The 19,608-nt window shown below is 44.6% G+C and overlaps 1 protein-coding gene across 5 annotated transcripts; it reads left to right on the forward strand.

Annotated features, from left to right (window-relative positions):
- Positions 1-89: 89 nt before the first annotated feature.
- Positions 90-14,736, forward strand: gtf2h4 (general transcription factor IIH, polypeptide 4). Of its 5 annotated transcripts, none has more exons than XM_042012275.1 (14): positions 90-217; positions 410-528; positions 603-707; positions 1,800-1,931; positions 2,448-2,630; positions 3,042-3,150; positions 4,605-4,673; positions 4,763-4,846; positions 9,683-9,839; positions 9,989-10,119; positions 12,478-12,525; positions 12,603-12,681; positions 12,793-12,854; positions 14,517-14,736. In XM_042012275.1, the coding sequence occupies exons 2-14, from the start codon at positions 413-415 to the stop codon at positions 14,625-14,627; spliced, it is 1,386 nt and encodes a 461-aa protein (XP_041868209.1). In that variant the 5' UTR covers positions 90-217; positions 410-412; the 3' UTR covers positions 14,628-14,736. The 5 variants fall into 5 exon arrangements, with proteins under 5 accessions (XP_041868209.1, XP_041868208.1, XP_041868207.1 ...); XM_042012274.1 differs by having other exon boundaries at positions 93-217; positions 375-528; XM_042012273.1 differs by having other exon boundaries at positions 94-217; positions 355-528.
- Positions 14,737-19,608: the final 4,872 nt, after the last annotated feature.

Below are 19,608 nucleotides of genomic sequence, written 5' to 3' on the forward strand. Positions count from 1 at the left end.
TCCAGCAGGTGGCGGTGCTGCACTCACGAAATACGAGACACGAAAACAGCAGAACAACGACAAAATGGCCAATAAGAACGCTTATTTTTATGTCACGTGATCTCCAACATGGCGACTTAAACGACGGCATATTACTGCGGACTAAAAAGATGTAAGTGTTCGTTTAGGAGTAACTTTGAAACGGATTAAGTTATCTGGATTCACATCTGCCTCTACGGTAAATCACCCGGTCACACTCCATCTTGTTTTCTTGTAATATTCTCCTCAGATCAGAATTTTTACTACAGTTACAGCAAATTATCCCCAGAAATCAGTGTAGAATGATTGAAGTTCCACTTCTCTATGTGTATTTAGGAATTTTGGAATTTTTCCAGATTCCAGGAGGTTTTTCTGGTATTTTCTGTGTCAGATCATGAAGCTGCGCGTCCAGCTTCAGTGTAAAAACCTGCACGAGTACCTGAGGGAGCTGAGTCCTGAGATCCTGGACAGACTTTACAACCACCCGGCGACATGTCTGGCTGTCTACAGGTATGAGTCTGAACACACTCTGTGTATGTGATACTAACAGGCGAGTCCTCAGACAGGTGTGTGATCTCTACTAGGGAACTCCCCTCACTGGCCAAGAACTACGTGATGCGCATGCTGTTCCTGGATCAGCCTCTTCCTCAGGCAGCTGTGGCTCTGTGGGTCAGAAAAGACAGCCAGAGGTGAGTTCTGGATTTCTGCTCTTTGACTTTTGCTTCATGTTAATTCTTTGAAAGCTTCAAACTCCAGATGTGAGAGTCTGAGAGCAGGTGGAGCAGTGAGGGGATGGAAAAACTGGATTTGATCTATTCTGATCTTTGGGACGTTGTCCTGGTTTTGGTTTAGTTCTTATTAAGTTTATGTTTTTACTTTTAGTCTTATTTATTTTTTAGTACAGTGGTGTGGTGGTTAGCATCGCGCCTCACAGCAGGAAGGTCACTGGTTCGAGCCTCGGCTGGGGGGGAGGTTGGAGCAGTTACCTTTCTGTGTGGAGTTTGCATGTTCTCCCCGTGTATGTGTGGTTTTTCTCTGGGTACTCCGGTTTCCTCCCACCATCCAAAGACATGCATGTTAGGTTAACTGGTCACTAAATTTTCCCAAGGAGTGAGCGTGAGCAGTTGTGTGTCTCGCTGTGGTGGCCCTGCAATGGACCGGCGACCTGTCCAAGTGTACCCTGCCTCTGGCCAGTTAATTGCTGGGTTAGGCTCCAGCTTCTCCCCAACCCTGAATTGGAATAAGCTGTATAGAAAATGAATGAATGTTTCTTCAGTCTGTCTGTGTTCTGATTGGCTTTCATTTTCTGCTCCCCTGTCACACCTAATGGTCTCACCTACTCTTTGTAGTTACAGTAACTTCCTCAGTGTGTGTATACACCCTTTGTTTCTTTTGTTCCATGTTCTACAGCTGTTTTCATACTGATATGGGATCTAATAAAATTCCATTTAGGAGAAATGTTAACAGGCTGTTAAGGTCAAGTTATATCTTCACATGTTGGTGGATTTCTCACATTCCTCCACACGCTCCCTTTAACATACAGAATCCTGAAAGTATTCATGGAAGTCTGAGTCAGGATCAGTCAGTGTGTAAGTGTGTCGGCCCTGACTCTGTCTGAGGTGGGTGTCTTCCATCAGTAGACAGGACAGTGTCTCCACCACAGCTGAGAATCTGGAAGTAAAACGACTCAACTATGAAGATGTTCCGTCAGGGTTTAGAGCTTCTGTCTCTACCTCAGCTGTATATGTGTGTGTATATGTGTGTGTGTTGTGGTCCTGCAGGAATCATGATGAGTGTGTGTCGGTGTTGGTGGGTCTCCGTCTGTGGCACAGCCAGCAGCTGCAGGGGGGTCTGCAGGGATACAGCTTAAACCCCGTGTTCAAAGACAATCTGAGGACGGCTCTGCTGGGAGGGTGGGTGGTCAACACACTCTTCATCACACTCATCATCCTCTGTAGAATGAGCGGCGAAGTTCAGGTTATTGACATGTTTAGAACATGTTCTGGATAACATTGAAACCTTCCACAGATGACTCAGCATGTTTTAGATTTTCTGAACATGAAACAGCTTCAGTCTCTTCTTTAGGACCACCTGGAAGTCTAAAACTGTTCTAACATGTCTTTGGTTTTATTTAAAGAAGGCGACAAATATTAAGGATTTATTTAATTTCTGAAATCAAACCTGTTATTCTCAGTCTAGCTAATCTTATGAACTTAAATAATTTCTCATTTTCTTTATCGGCTAATTAAACCATCAGATTTTTCATCATCGTGCAGATTTAGCTTTTTAAAAATTTACTTTCAGTATTTGTGGAAAAACGAATCCATAAAAATGTTTGTAGAAATGTCCTCTTCTCTGTACGAGCAGCCAGGATGTTGTTGGTCCAGGAGCTGAGTGTTTAAACTTTCCTCCTCCATCTCTGTCCACAGGGGGACAGCGTGGGCTGACGAGGGCAGCACTCTGGGTCCTGACCGTCATGCTCGGGACATAGAGAGTCTGGACCGCTACGCCATGGAGCGCTGGGAGGTCATCCTCCAGTTCATGGTGGGCTCTCCCAGTGCAGTCAGTCAGGACCTGGCTCAGTTGTTGGTTCAGGCCGGCCTGATGAAAAGGTACGCATCAGTTCTACGGATGGATCTGTGTTCAGGGAGTTTTAAAGACCAAGCCGCTGCTGCATATCTTGTCTGACTGTGCCATGATAACATCTGTCATGAATGAGTTATTCTCTAAGAAAACATGGTTTTATGGTCTGGTGGTAGAGTGAACATGTCAGGACTCCAGGCAGCAGATTGTCTGTAACTGTCTAAGAGATAAATGTCTACAGACTGTCGGGTATCTGATCAAAACATCTCAGGATCATCAGATGAGATTCTAGCTGCAGTCGGAGCTTCAGCTGTAAGTTTGACTACCTACATGTTGAAGCCAGACCGGGAAAGACCTGAACAGAACCAGATGGATCCAGTCCGTGTTACTGATTAACTGATGTTGTTCCTTAATGTTCTGTCATTTCCTGTGGTTGTCAGTGAGGCAGGAGAGGCTCCGTACATCACCTCAGCTGGTTTCCAGTTCCTCCTACTGGACACAGCCTCCCAGCTCTGGTACTTCACCCTGCAGTACCTGAAAACCGCTCAGGTAAAGCTTTCTGTTTAACTATGAGTGTCCTCATAGTTAAAGTTTGATCTGCGCTGATGTGAACACAAAATATCTCTTTCTCAAATCGACCAATCTAGAAACTGCTGTAATCTGATTACAATATTCATGATAATCACTTTGGCTGAATCATGAAGTCAGCACAGTCCACCACTGCATCCGGACACACAACCTGGAACGGGATTAAAACGAGGAGGACTCCATCAGCGTCCGGCGAGGACTACATGGTGTGACGGTACCATTGATGCAGAGGGGGATGTTGGAGTTCTGGAGAGACACGTGCTGCCATCGAGGTCATCCTGGGTTCTTGAAGATGTTGCACCTCTCATTTAAAATACAAGTCCAGTTGTCTTTATTCAAGGTGAGGTCTTGTTGAGGAGGTCCATGGTTATTCCAGCAGGATGGCGTCGGAGTTCATTCTGAGTGACTTCCAACAATCCTGGAGCATCATGAAGAGGAGAACCAGACAACAGCAACCAGGAAAACACCTCCAGATAACCCAGACACATCAAAGAAAAGGAGCAGAAAGAAGAAAACTATAGAAACAGTTTTTTAAATGGCAATTTCTCCAAAGCACACATCCAGAAACAAGGTTAAGTTCAAGTAAAGAAAAGAAGTGAAATAAAATGAGGCTAATATGTCCTCATCGCTACCTGCCAAGTCGCTCTTCAGTTTAATCCATCACAGCAAACACGTGTTAACAAATGAACTTTAACCTCAGAAATGCATGTCTGTTCCCTTTAGCTTGTATGTACTCTGTTTGTCACATTTTCTGGATATTTAATGTTAATGTGTTTTATATGTAAAATCCTTGTTTAATCCTAACTTGGGAAACTTTAATATCTTAAAGTCAATAATGGATTAGATAGACATGCTTGGTGCTTTACTGAAGAAATCTTCAACATTGTGTAAGATATTAATTATTTCTGTGTGAACTTAGTTCCTGTTACTCTTACAACTCTGACATCTTCCAGGTCAGTAGTCTGTACTTATGTCTTTATTACTAAACATCATGAAATGTTTTTTTTTTCCAATTCAGTCTCAGCTTATTTTTTTATTAAACCATCTTTTCATTTTTTTCATCTACCCCGTGGACAGCGTTCTCCCAGGAGAGCAGAGTAGTTCAGTCTGCAAACCGTAAACCTCGTAATAGTTTGGAAATATTAACAATATCATTAATTTACAAAATGAGACATTTAACTCAAGGGGAGTAGTTCCAGGTCCATGTTTCAGTCTTCTTTTAAACTCCCGGACCCGAGGACACCAGCTGCTGGACCAGGAATGTTGTCCCAAACTTCCATCTCTGTACTTTCAAACGGGACGTGTAGGAAAGACGGGGATGTCTCATCCGTCCTGGGACTGAAGGAGTCTCATCCTGAAGAAAGATGTGTTTAGAAACTGAACTCTGTGCTGAATCTTCTGCTTTGTGTCTGCAGTCCAGAGGGATGGACCTGGTGGAGATCTTGTCCTTCTTGTTCCAGCTCAGTTTCTCTACACTCGGCAGGGTGAGTACGACTAACCCCCTCTGACTGATCCTCTGACTGCTTCCTGTGCTGAGAAGAAGCAGAAGGATGTTTTTCTGTCTGATCTTCAGGATTACTCAGTGGAAGGCATGAGCGAGTCACTGCTGACCTTCCTGCAGCACCTGAGGGAGTTTGGACTGGTGTTTCAGAGAAAGGTGAGGAACTGACCAAAGGAAGGACTCAGTCATCATCAGACCAGTATACCTGAGTCACTATAACACAGCACCATTTCAATCATTTAGACTTTTTATATTGATCATGCCAGGAGTCACGTCAGGGTCCTTAAGTCCAGTCCAGTTTCTCTCGTTAAATATTTTTCTAATGGGCCTTTTTGACATGAGGTTTTCACCAGATGCTGGAGAAACCAAACAAAGAGGTTCAGACATGAACTTCTGTTTAATAAAATGGAACAACGGGAAGGGATTTTAATTCTGCAGGGTTGTTTGAGCGAGCCTGATTTCTGGGCCTGCACCATCACAAGTCACGTGCACGTTCATGTTAGTCCACAGCAGTGCAGTTAAAAACGTTCTGTTACTGTATGCAGCTGATCCAATCAGTGGTCGCTCGGAGGCTCACAGCACATCAGAACGAACCATGCTGCTGTCCATGGTGCTGAAATAAATACATCACCTGCATCTTTGGGAAAATTTAACGTAATTAATGAGACACAACACTGCAAATTGATATTTTTTCATTTAAGAAACAACTGCATCTTTGAAGCCTCGAACAATCAACCTTTTGATTTTTTGATTTTGTGCTGTCGTGCCTCGGACGGCCACCCACAGCTACCGCTGGTTCTCTTCACTCAACTGGTGGTTTTTCTTTCCCGTTGATGTTCAGCTGGATTCCAGTCAGCTGACTGGCTGGACAGCTCCAGCAGCTGCAGACTTTTCTGTGTTTGGGATCATCCTCATCTTCACCGTCCTGGTAGATGGCAGCTGGCTTTTATCCACTATGTGTCTGTATTTTTTTTCTGTCCTTCCCCCCGTGTTCGTCGCTGCTGGGTTCGTGTTCAGTGAAGGTCTTTAGAGCTCTTCACTTTCACCATGAGATGTTTCTGCTGTGACACCTTGGTGATTAGACTCCCGTCTACCAGCCTTCAGTTGGACCAGCTGATTAATTTGAATGATTTCTAATGACAGTTTTCAGCTGCTGTCTTTCTTTGTGTTCCACCCTGTTGTTGCTTCTCATTAAACAGAACTTCATGTCTGATCCTCGTTGTTCTGGTTTCTTTCTAGGGTTGGGTGATCTTTGCTTGTTACCAACATCTGGTGAAAACTTTGTCAACAGCCTCGTAAATGAAATATATTATAAAAATATGAAATGAAAAATACTTATCCCAGATGTACCTGCTGTATATTGGTCATTCTGAAAAAGTTGTGCCTGACCTGCTTCAGGTAAAGGTGAAAATGGAGGTGAGTCATGTGGTGTACAGGTGAATTAAAAAAATTGAATATTGAGCAAAACTTAATTTATTTTGATAATTCAACTTAAAAAGGTAAACTAATTTATACTCATTACATGCAATGACCTCTAAGTGCCACACTCTAACCAGCTGATCCATCCAAACACCTGCAGAGGCCTCCTGAGCATCTAGATGGTCTCAGTCTGTTCCAGTAGAGTCCAGCATCATGGGGAAGGCTGCTGACCTGACAGCTGGACAGAAACCATCACCTCCCTCCACCAGGAGGAAAAGCCTCAGCAGGCGGCTGCAGAAGAAGCTGGATGATCAAAGTGCTGCATCAAGGCTCATCAAGAAGAAGCTGAGAGGAAGGAGAAGCTGGAACAAGCAGCAGGATGAAGCAGCTGGAGAGGACGGTCAGGAAAAGCTTCACCAGGACTGGACTGAGGCTGGAGTTAGAGCTTCCAGAGCCACAATCATGAAGTCCTGGACCTGGACTTCATGTCGTAGTCCTCAGTCCAGCCACAGCGTCTACCAGGAGGTCTTAGAGCTCTTCATGCTTCCTTTGTGGAGATGTGGACTTTATCTTCCAGCAGGACTCGGCCCCTGCCCACACTGCCACAAGAACCAGAACCTGGTTCAAGGACCAAGGATTACTGGGCTGCACTGGCCAGCAGACTCTCCAGACCTGGACCCCATAGACCAGGGGTGTCCTGCTCCAGTCCTCGAGGGCCACAATCCTGCAGGTTTTTGATTTGTCCCTGCTCCAAAACCACCTGACTCAAATTACTCAGTCATTGTGCAAAACTTAACAGGCTGTTGGATTCATTTCATTTGAGTCAGGTGTGTTGAAGCAGGAAACATTGAAAACCTGCAGGACAGTGTCCCTCAAGGACCGACTTTGGACACCCCTGCCGTAGAAAATCTTAAGAAGCGTTGCCAAGAGGAAGATGAGACACATGAGACGGAGCGATGCAGAAGAGCTGAAGGACTGAAGCATCCTGGTCTTCATTCCACCCAGCAGGACCACAGGCTGGTAACATCCACCCTGCATGGAGGCAGGAGTCCATGCAGAAGGACTAGACCGAGACCTGGTTCATATGCAGGTCTGGACCGAGACCTGGGTTCATATGCAGGACTGGGCCGAGACCTGGGTTCATATGCAGGTCTGGACCGAGACCTGGGTTCATATGCAGGTCTGGACCGAGACCTGGGTTCATATGCAGGTCTGGACCGAGACCTGGGTTCATATGCAGGTCTGGACCGAGACCTGGGTTCATATGCAGGACTGGACCGAGACCTGGGTTCATATGCAGGTCTGGACCGAGACCTGGGTTCATATGCAGATCTGGACCGAGACCTGGGTTCATATGCAGGACTGGACCGAGACCTGGGTTCATATGCAGGTCTAGACCGAGACCTGGGTTCATATTCAGGTCTGGACCGAGACCTGGGTTCATATGCAGGACTAGACCGAGACCTGGGTTCATATGCAGGTCTGGACCGAGACCTGGGTTCATATTCAGGTCTGGACCGAGACCTGGGTTCATATGCAGGACTAGACCGAGACCTGGGTTCATATGCAGGACTAGACCGAGACCTGGGTTCATATTCAGGACTGGACCGAGACCTGGGTTCATGTGCAGGTCTGGACCGAGACCTGGGTTCATGTGCAGGTCTGGACCGAGACCTGGGTTCATGTGCAGGTCTAGACCGAGACCTGGGTTCATGTGCAGGTCTAGACCGAGACCTGGGTTCATGTGCAGGACTAGACCGAGACCTGGGTTCATGTGCAGGTCTAGACCGAGACCTGGGTTCATGTGCAGGACTGGACCGAGACCTGGGTTCATATGCAGGTCTGGACCGAGACCTGGGTTCATATGCAGGTCTGGACCGAGACCTGGGTTCATATGCAGGTCTGGACCGAGACCTGGGTTCATATGCAGGTCTGGACCGAGACCTGGGTTCATATGCAGGACTGGACCGAGACCTGGGTTCATATGCAGGTCTGGACCGAGACCTGGGTTCATATGCATGACTGGACCGAGACCTGGGTTCATATGCAGGTCTGGACCGAGACCTGGGTTCATATGCAGGACTGGACCGAGACCTGGGTTCATATGCAGGTCTGGACCGAGACCTGGGTTCATATGCAGGACTGGACCGAGACCTGGGTTCATATGCAGGTCTGGACCGAGACCTGGGTTCATATGCAGGACTGGACCGAGACCTGGGTTCATATGCAGGTCTGGACCGAGACCTGGGTTCATATGCAGGTCTGGACCGAGACCTGGGTTCATATGCAGGACTGGACCGAGACCTGGGTTCATATGCAGGTCTGGACCGAGACCTGGGTTCATATGCAGGACTGGACCGAGACCTGGGTTCATATGCAGGTCTAGACCGAGACCTGGGTTCATATTCAGGTCTGGACCGAGACCTGGGTTCATATGCAGGACTAGACCGAGACCTGGGTTCATATGCAGGTCTGGACCGAGACCTGGGTTCATATGCAGGACTGGACCGAGACCTGGGTTCATATGCAGGACTGGACCGAGACCTGGGTTCATATTCAGGACTGGACCGAGACCTGGGTTCATGTGCAGGTCTGGACCGAGACCTGGGTTCATGTGCAGGTCTGGACCGAGACCTGGGTTCATGTGCAGGACTAGACCGAGACCTGGGTTCATGTGCAGGTCTAGACCGAGACCTGGGTTCATGTGCAGGTCTAGACCGAGACCTGGGTTCATGTGCAGGTCTAGACCGAGACCTGGGTTCATATGCAGGACTGGACCGAGACCTGGGTTCATATGCAGGACTGGACCGAGACCTGGGTTCATATTCAGGACTGGACCGAGACCTGGGTTCATGTGCAGGTCTGGACCGAGACCTGGGTTCATGTGCAGGTCTAGACCGAGACCTGGGTTCATGTGCAGGACTAGACCGAGACCTGGGTTCATGTGCAGGTCTAGACCGAGACCTGGGTTCATATGCAGGTCTAGACTCTTGAGATGGTATTCAGTTCCGTATTCAGAATCTTTTTTTTTTTTTGATTTCATGTGATCTTCTGATTTTCTGAGATTTAGATTTTTGGGTTTTCATCAGTCGCTACCAGCATCATTAAAATGAATCTCATGGAATGAGTCTTTATATTTTAGATTCTCCTTTAAGTTGAATTACTGAAAAAATGAAGTTTTGCACAATATTCTATTGTTTCTGGTTTTTACGTGTGTATACAGTAAAAAGGTTTTATACGTCAGTATCAGAAGAGTAAAGAAGGTTTGATGTGGAACAACCCTCATCCTCCCATAAACATCAGGGACGCTGTATATGTTAATATTTCTACCAAAACCACTTTTTAGTGCATCTTGGAGGACGATGACTCATTTCTGTATTTTTATGTCAGTGGATGAGCTGTATGGAAGGATATCACCATGGCGTGACATGGATGTCGGTGTGGTCTGGTTCTGGGGAGAAGTAGTAAAACTTGGTACTAAAATGATTTCTGGTTACTTAGCAGAGAGCTGATGGGATGGAAATGATGAAGAGTTTATGTTTGAAACTGAGATCCTCATTTTTGTGTCATCAGAGGAAGTCACGGCGGTACTACCCGACCAGACTGGCCATCACCCTGGCTGCTGGTGTCACCACCTGCTCCTCCTCCTCCAACCTGACCTCCACACCTGGATCTGCAGATGCAGGATTCATTGTTGTAGAAACCAATTATCGAATCTACGCCTACACAAGTATGCAAATCATTGTCTGTCCCACCATTAAGATGTAGAACGTTACAGTTAGCTTCCTGTTAATCTTCCTCATTCAACACCTTGTCATCCTCCATCATCACCTGCAGCTCTTCCAGTTTCTCCATCAGTGCTGCTGTTGTCTGTTTCAGATTCAGAGCTTCAGATCGCTCTGGTGGCGCTCTTCAGTGAAATGTTGTATCGATTCCCCAACGTGGTGGTGGCTCAGCTGACACGAGAGTCTGTTCAACAGGCCATTGCCAACGGCATCACTGCACAGCAGGTATTCACACACACTGCACACACTCCCAACTGATGCATGAGAGAGAGATCTGTAAAACTCCAGCAGAAACAGAAGGGTTGTTATGTTCTCCAGGAAATCCTCTAACTCTCTGTAACCTGGGGTCTCATTTATGAAACATTGCATAGAATACGCCCAAAAGCTGAAAATGGCGTATGCAAAAAAAAAAAGACACTTCTAAAACCGTGCGCACGCCAGCAAGCAGTTTTTCTTTATAAATCACAGACTACTTGAAAATGTGCGCACCTGAATCTGCCTCATATCCTGCCCCGAACGCACCCAAACCCATGGACAAACCCAGGACATGAATGTTGTTGTATATGAAGAAGCTGCTGAACAAAGGAAATCATGGCAAAAAATGAAGAGAAACAAAACAAGAACAAGTGGTGCAGTCTGACAGTGTGACTGACAGACTGTAGCAGAAACAAACTAGAAGCACTAGAGAGCGCAGACCTCCGCCAAGACATTAGTTCAGAGCAGTGGTTCCCAACCCTGGTCCTCATGGCCCGCTATTCTGCAGGTGTTAGATGTCTGCCTGCTCCAACACACACAACAAAACAAGATCCCTGCAATGAAAAAAACATTGCTGTTCTAACATCAGGCTACTCATCATGAGCATCCCGGGTCTTAAAAAACGTGCGCGTTAAAATAAAATAAAAAGGTTTTCGGTTTAACAAAGAGAATGAACCGTGCCACAGATCTCTTTGATAAGCGAAGAAATCAGGATCTTAGGAATGAAAGTACAATTTTACATTCTGTCAAAAAAACCAGCATAATGAGAAAAATCCAAGGCTTTGAACTTTGGCTCAGCCAGACGCTGATGTCGGTGTTCATCTGTGAGTCTGCTGCGGTACTTGTTGAGAAAGCAGCAGGTCGAGCCAAACGTCGTCAGAAGAGGGAATTTCACTGCTGTGTCCAGAAGCTGAGGGCAGCACACCGAGGCTCTTTCAGAGTGGCGCTTTCTTGCAGGTCAGGTAACTGCAGCCAAGCAGCAGTGGCCATGAGAAGAGAACTTAAAAAGAAATGAACGGTCGATGCACAGAAGGACTCGTTTGCCCAAAATGACGTCATCGAAGCGAGTTTGGACATTTTTGGTCAGGTCCTGCATGAATTCACCGTGTTGCTGACGACCTTCTTTCCCTTTGGTCTGTTCAAAAGTTTGGAGAAGTGAAAGAGTCGATAAACATCAGAAACAAATTAGAAGTTCAGTTTAATGAACAAGTAAAATCCAGATAATGTGTGGTAGAAAATATTAAACGGCCTACCTGTAGGTCACCTTTGTTTGTTGCATACACTGCAACAAGTGACTGAATTGTCCATTTTCACTGTCCACCTTTCATTCTGCAACTAATTTGTCAAATGGATGCGGACTGCAGGCGCCAATTGAGGCCACTGCTCTGCCATTAATTATATAGAAATAAAATAGTTTAGGTTTTTTGTTCATAAATAATACAAAAATGAGAATAATTGGCATTTAGAGTTCAAATCCTTAAAATGATTGAATGTGTGCTATGTTTGAGCAGAGTTATAAGCAAAAGGCAGAAAATAAAGTCAGAAAAAAGCCCAAACAAAGGAGCCCAATGGCTTTGGCAGCCTCTTTTTCCTCCACAGTTGCCCCAGTTTTTGGTGTCATAGATTCAACAAGGCGTTGGAAACCTTCCTCAGAGGTTTTCTCCATATTGACATGACAGCATCACACAGTTGCTGCAGGTTTGTCGGCTGCATCCATGATGAGAATCTCCCGTTCCACCACATCCCAAAGCTGCTCTACTGGACTGAGATCTGGTGGCTGTGGAGGCCGTTGGAGTCCAGTGAACTCATCGTCATGTTCTAGAAAGCAGGTGGAGATGATCTGAGCTTTACTAAGGGTGGTACTAAGGGGCCCAAAGTGGGCCAAGAAAATCTCCCCCCACCATTACACCAGCAGCAGCCTGAAGCGTTGGTCCAAGGCAGGATGGATCCATGTTTTCATGTTTCCAGCAGATTCTGAGTCTAGCATCTGAATGTGGAGCTGAAATGGAGACTCATCAGACCAGCAACGTTTCTCCATCTTCTATTGTCCAGTGTTGGTGAGTGTGTGTGAATTGTAGCCTCAGTTTCCTGTTCTTAGCTGTGTGTCTTCTGCTGCTGCAGCCCATCTGCTTGAAGGCTGGACGTGTTGTGTGTTCCGACATTATTCTGCATACCTTGGCAGGAACCAGTGCTTATTTGACTTCCCGTTGGAGGGAACCCGTCATTATCTAGAACTCCAGATGTTGTATTGTTTACTGTAAGTCAGATTATCAGTTTTCAGTCATGTGACCCTGCAGATATCATGTTTCTCTGTCTTGTGTCCTTCAGATCATCCACTTTCTGAGGACCAGAGCTCACCCTGTCATGCTCACACAGGTACTACTAACCCATATATGGTACTGTGATGGTGAGCAGCCACCGATTCATCCATCTTTCTTGTTTCTCTTCTTCAGAATCCAGTTTTACCTCCAACCATCACAGATCAGATCAGACTGTGGGAGCTGGAACGAGACAGACTGCAATTCACGGAGGGTGAGTCAATAGAACCACAACACGTCCTCCATGTTTATGTCCAGATAAGTTCCTCATAATGTGTTAGTCGGTGTGTCTCTGTGGGTGTTCTGATGCTCTTGTCACTTTCAGGAGTCCTCTACAACCAGTTCCTGTCCCAGGCAGACTTTGAGGTTCTGCGAGACCGAGCTCAGGTGGGATTCTGTTTCCTGATCATATAAATGGTGAACAACAGTTCTGCTGGAAGCTATGGGTTTTATTTCATGAGATTAGATAGTACTTTTCTTTATTCGTCCTGTAGATGGAGAATCAAGTAGCAGTAAAAAAATAAATAAATAAATGAAATAATATATATATACATATATGTATATACACACATATATATATATATATATATATACACACATATATATATATATATATATATATATATATATATATATATATATATATATATATATATATATATATATATATATATTATATACACATATCCTTCTCATTAGTTTGCGCTGTAAAATGGACAGATGGACAGTTTTGTCATTTGCTTCCACAATCTCTCAAACACTGCACCATGTTGCTGCAGTGGTTGTTCTAAAACATGAAATACTAGCCAAAACTGAACCATTGAAGAAACTCAGCCCTGTGGGTTTACCAGCCAATACCAGCCTTACTTCCACCTGCAGGTCCAGAAAAGAAGTTGCAATGTCATGCCGTTACCCTACGCTCGAGGATATATGCACATTTCATCTGCATTAGCTGCGCGGACCCGACCTAACGCAGACGCTGCTCCAGCATAAATCAAACTTTATTTATATAGCTCCTTTCATACATAAAAATAGCAACTCAAGGTAACTCCAGCATAACTCCAGCATAACTCCAGCATAACTCCAGCATAACTCCAGCATAACTACAGCATAACTACAGCATAACTCCAGCATAACTACAGCATAACTACAGCATAACTACAGCATAACTCCAGCATAACTCCAGCATAACTCCAGCATAACTACAGCATAACTACAGCATAACTACAGCATAAGGCAGCTGAATGTTTGAAGAGCCAGATTTCAATCAGCATGACGGATGAAGCAAGTCACTACTTTTCCCCATTTTCACTGCTGTCTCATCCATCGGCTTCCTGGTGGATGAATGAAGTGTAGCTGAATGAGGACCGAACTATAAAAGAAGGGGTGTCTAGACAGAAAAAAAAAATGTGGCGGTTGGATGATGTAAATAACCAGGACTGGTTAGTAACTGGTTAGTAAGGTACTAACCAGGACTGGTTTGTAACTGGTTAGTAACTGGTTAGTAAGGTACTAACCAGGACTGGTTTGTAACTGGTTAGTAAGGTACTAACCAGGACTGGTTTGTAACTGGTTAGTAAGGTACTTTCTTCTTAATTTAAACTATTTAAAGAAACATTTATAGCTAAATCAGTTGCAGGGACAGCTTGGATTCTATTTATATAAAATATATAATATTATAAATGAATATTTTTATAAAATATTTAAAAATGTGGCTAATATGAATCCTGATTGGCTGGTAACTTCAGGAATCCATCGACCACATTGGCTGCAGATCAAAAGGTGAATCCAGACCGTGGTCTCATCCAGTCCTGAGTATGTGTTTGTGTGGGAAGATCCAAGTTAAACACGCTGGAACTGGTTTTACTGAAGACATGTAGATGAGTTTGTAGTGTTTTGTTCCTTCTCTGGTTCTTCACTGTTCTCATTCATCACCAGTTCTGGTAAAACTGTTGAGGAATGTCCCAACTCCTCTGTCTTTCTGGTGGATTAATGAAGTTGTTCCCTGGATAAGATGTTTTGTTTTTTAATGCTGTGGTTTTGCTGCAGGGTTTGGGCTGCCTGGTGTGGCAGGATGTGGCTCACAGGGTGATGGTGGTGACGCCACAAGGACACAGCGAGGTCAAGAGGTTCTGGAAACGACAGAGGTCGCACACGTAACCAGAGGAAGACAGACGAAGACGGAACTTCCTGCTGAGTTTTCCATGTCCAGTGCTCTCAGAACATTTTCTGCTTTTTATAGAAAATATTAAATTAGTTTTGGATTAAGTGTATGAATCCTGATCATCCTTTCTTGTTGAGTGTCCTGGAAATCCAGTAGAGATTATTCGTTTGTTTACTGTACAGGGGGGCGGAGCCTATCCAAGCTGCTACTTGACCGTTACCTGGTCATACCTGGAGCAAGATACGCCTCATTATATTTTCTTGTGTTTTTTTGTTCTTTTGGTAGTTGAGATCTCAGCTGCTGATTTATCGTTTGCCCATTGGTACTTTGACAAATTTGTCCATGTTTTGCTAGCAGTGCAACAATTATACATTTAATTTGCGAGCGGCTGTCCTGCAGGACAGGATGTGTTCTCCTGCATCACACTGGAATCAGATTAATTCCTCAAGCTGTTGAGGGGAGTCATTTAAGCTCAGCCATGTGTGTTGGAGCAGGGCAACATCTAACACCTCCCAGACTGCAGCCCTCTAGAACCGGAACTGGACAGCCCTGCTAGAGCATAACATTCCTCTTTAAAACCTTGTAAATATGGTATGATAAGGTGGCATTTCATGGGATTACAAATTATTTAATAAAAAGAAACCCGGTATGTTCAATGGAATAATATAAAATCATATATATACAATGAAACTTGGGCTACCTCGAGGGTCAATCCTCGGACCTAAACTCTTAATTTTTTATATTAATGATATTGTTAAAGCATCTAAGCTATGAAATGTGCTTTGTTTGCGACCTTGTACACAACTTTGCTTTTTTATGTTGGTGAGAATATAGAGCATGTAAAAGAGGTGGTCCAAAAAAATGAATAAAAATCTTCCTGATCTAAATGAAGATAAAATATTTTTAATAGTATTTAGTAACTGGGGTGCAAACATTGAAACTTCATTGGATGGAAAATATTGGTGTTTAACAAAATGAGAGAAACTAGAAAATTTCTGAAGAAATTTTGACGGGTGCCATTGCAGCTACTGCTCGCTCACGTATACATACAAGCATTATAAGGCAGCCGTGTCACAACGAAGTAGCTGCTGTGTACCTGGTTGGTGGAATGACAGCCAGGCCTAATGAATGTGATGGAGGTGCTGCAGACACACTCATATGTAGACACACACGTACACATTGCATTTAAGTCCAGTGGCTGGATAGCTCGGTTGGCAGGGATCTGTCGCCTATGCAGGAGACCTGGGTTTGATTCCCCCAGAGGACGAATATTAACACCTTCCAGTTGGTTCCTGAAGTAAGACCCTTAGCGCCGCTGGACGCTGCTTTGGATGAAAGCATCTGCTAAATGATGGTAATGAATTCCAGGTTGGGACAAAAAGTACTCTGTGATGCTTGGAGCTCTGTAGCTTAAAATCTGTACGTCCCAGCTCGTTCGGAGCTGAGGTTCATTTGAAGCCAACTTAAAAAAGTCAATATGAAGCAATATGAACATGTGTGCCTCAATATTTTCAGCACTGGAACCCATAAGAATGTCTTAGGCTTTTATTATTGACAAAATCACATCATGGAAGCTGCATATTAGTGATATAAAAAACAAAAATGGACATAAAGAAAAGATTTCACTAGGCAATAAAACTACTATAATTATTTCATCTTTCCATATCTAACTTATTGTGTTGAAATATTGGAAACTAAATGTAAAATATTGATTAATTCAGCTCTAAGAATCATGAGTAGAAGCAGCTAGTTACAGAGATCCATCCAGTTAATTATTCAAATGTTTTGATCTGGTTGATTACAGTGTTCTGCAGGTAATGTATGAAGCTCATAGGAAGGAATAGATAAAAAAAATAAAGACAGAAACGGAAGTGAGATATTTAAAAAAAACATTCAGAATTAATGTGTTGGAGCGTTGTGTGTGTCTGGAGTCAGTTATGGAACAATCTGGAAAATAAAGACACAAAATAAATGGCATTGATTCTTTCTGTTGCTTTTCATTCAAATGTTTGAGATTCATGTTTGAAAGTTGGTCAACAAGCAGCAAAACTCTAAGCCAGGAATTCCTGCTGGGAAAGAAGAAGAGGAACACGAATAACAACAGTGTCAGAAATATAGAAAGTAAAAAGAGCAGAGAGAAGCCCAGTGCATCATGGGACGTCCTCCAGCAGTCCTGGCCTGTAGCAGCACTTAAGGTCTCCAAGCCAGACCTATCAGATCTCTGCTGCTGTGATGCACTCCACATCAAGTCTGTCAGAAAATGGAAGTTCAGAGGAAATCAACACTTTTTCATGCTCATTTTATTATTATTATTATGCTCTGATGTAAGTCTTCACACCTGGTGTCAACTTCTGAACACAGGACAGACTGAGGACACATTCAGAGGTGGTCCAGGACACAGTTCTTATGATAATCCTAATACACTCCGTCCAAGGAACACATTGTGAGCACTCAGACAGCACTGTATTAAAAGCAGACATGATTCAGTGGAAACCACTGCATGGACTCAGGAAGCTTCCAGAAACCACTGTCTGTGAACACAGTTTACCCTGAAACCCACAAATGCAGGTTAAAGCTCCATCATGCAGAGAAGAAGCCAGATGTGAACAGGATCCAGAACCAGCTTCTTCCGTCTTCTCTGGACCAAAGCTCATTTAAAATGGTCTGAGGCAAAGTGGAAACCTGGATGAAGATATGAACTAGTTTGTGGAAAGCATGGACGGCGTGTCCTGCAGACTAAAGAGGAGAGGGAGCATCCAGCTTGTTATCAGTGGACAGGTGAAAAGCTGCATCTCTGATGGGATGGGGCTGCATTAGTGTCTATGGTGTGGGCAGCTTCCACATCTGTGAAGCTCCATCAATGCTGAAAAGTACATGGAGGTTTTAGAGCAACATCTGCTCCCATCCAGACAACGTCTCTTTCAGGGAAGACCTTGCAGATTTCAGCAAGACGATGCTGAACCACATCCTGCATCCATCACAGCAGCATGGCTTCACAGGAGAAGAGTCCGGATGCTGAACTGGCCTGCCTGCAGTCCAGACCTTTCACCACTACACAACATCTGGAGCTTCATGGAAGCAGAAATCCAGCAACAAAGGTCCAGGACTGTAGAGCAGCTAGAATCCTGCATCAGACCAGAACGGGACAACATTCCTCTCCTAAAACTCCAGCAACTGGTCTCCTCACTTCCCAGACGTTTCCAGACATGTTAGAAGAAGAGATGATACACCGTGCTGAACATCACCCTGGAACTACTTTTTACACCATGCTGAACATCACCCTGGAACTACTTTTTACACCATGCTGAACACCACCCTGGAACTACTTTTTACACCGTGCTGAACATCACCCTGGAACTACTTTTTCCACCATGCTGAACATCACCCTGGAACTACTTTTTCCACCATGCTGAACATCACCCTGGAACTACTTTTTACTCCGTGCTGAACATCACCCTGGAACTACTTTTTCCACCATGCTGAACATCACCCTGGAACTACTTTTTACACCGTGCTGAACATCACCCTGGAACTACTTTTTACACCATGCTGAACACCACCCTGGAACTACTTTTTACACCATGCTGTACATCACCCTGGAACTACTTTTTACACCATGCTGAACATCACCCTGGAATTATTTTTTACACCGTCCCGAACATCACCCTGGAACTACTTTTTACACGATGCTGAACACCACCCTGGAACTACTTTTTACACCATGCTGAACACCACCCTGGAACTACTTTTTACACCATGCTGAACACCACCCAGGAACTGCTTTTTGCACCGTGCGGAACATCACCCTGGAACTACTTTTTACACTATGCTGAACACCACCCTGGAACTACTTTTTACACCATGCCGAACTTCACCCTGGAACTACTTTTTACACCGTGCCGAACTTCACCCTAGAACTACTTTTTACACCATGCTGAACACCACCCTGGAACTACTTTTTACACCATGCTGAACACCACCCTGGAACTACTTTTTACACCGTGCTGAACACCACCCAGGAAGTACTTTTTGCACTATGCTGAACACCACCCTGGAACTACTTTTTACACCATGCCGAACATCACCCTGGAACTACTTTTTACACCGTGCCAAACATCACCCTGGAACTACTTTTTACACCGTGCCGAACATCACCCTGGAACTACTTTTTACACCGTGCCGAACATCACCCTGGAACTACTTTTTACACCGTGCCGAACACCACCCTGGAACTACTTTTTACACCGTGCTGAACATCACCCTGGAACTACTTTTTACACTATGCTGAACATCACCCTGGAACTTCTTTTTACACCATGCCGAACATCACCCTGGAACTACTTTTTATACCGTGCCGAACATCACCCTGGAACTACTTTTTACACCGTGCCGAACATCACCCTGGAACTACTTTTTACACCGTGCCGAACATCACCCTGGAACTACTTTTTACACCGTGCCGAACGTCACCCTGGAACTACTTTTTCCACCGTGCTGAACATCACCCTGGAACTACTTTTTACACCGTGCTGAACATCACCCTGGAACTACTTTTTACACTATGCTGAACATCACCCTGGAACTTCTTTTTACACCATGCCGAACATCACCCTGGAACTACTTTTTATACCGTGCCGAACATCACCCTGGAACTACTTTTTACACCGTGCCGAACACCACCCTGGAACTACTTTTTACACCGTGCCGAACATCACCCTGGAACTACTTTTTACACCGTGCCGAACGTCACCCTGGAACTACTTTTTCCAATATACCGAACGTCACCCTGGAACTTCTTTTTCCAATATACCGAACATCACCCTGGAACTACTTTTCACACCGTGCCGAACGTCACCCTGGAACTACTTTTTCCACCGTGCTGAACATCACCCTGGAACTACTTTTTACGCCATGCTGAACACCACCCTGGAACTACTTTTTACACCATGCCGTACATCACCCTGGAACTACTTTTTA

Source organism: Melanotaenia boesemani, chromosome 17 (genome assembly GCF_017639745.1).
Source record: "Melanotaenia boesemani isolate fMelBoe1 chromosome 17, fMelBoe1.pri, whole genome shotgun sequence".
In the NCBI taxonomy this organism is placed as follows: Eukaryota; Metazoa; Chordata; class Actinopteri; order Atheriniformes; family Melanotaeniidae; genus Melanotaenia; species Melanotaenia boesemani.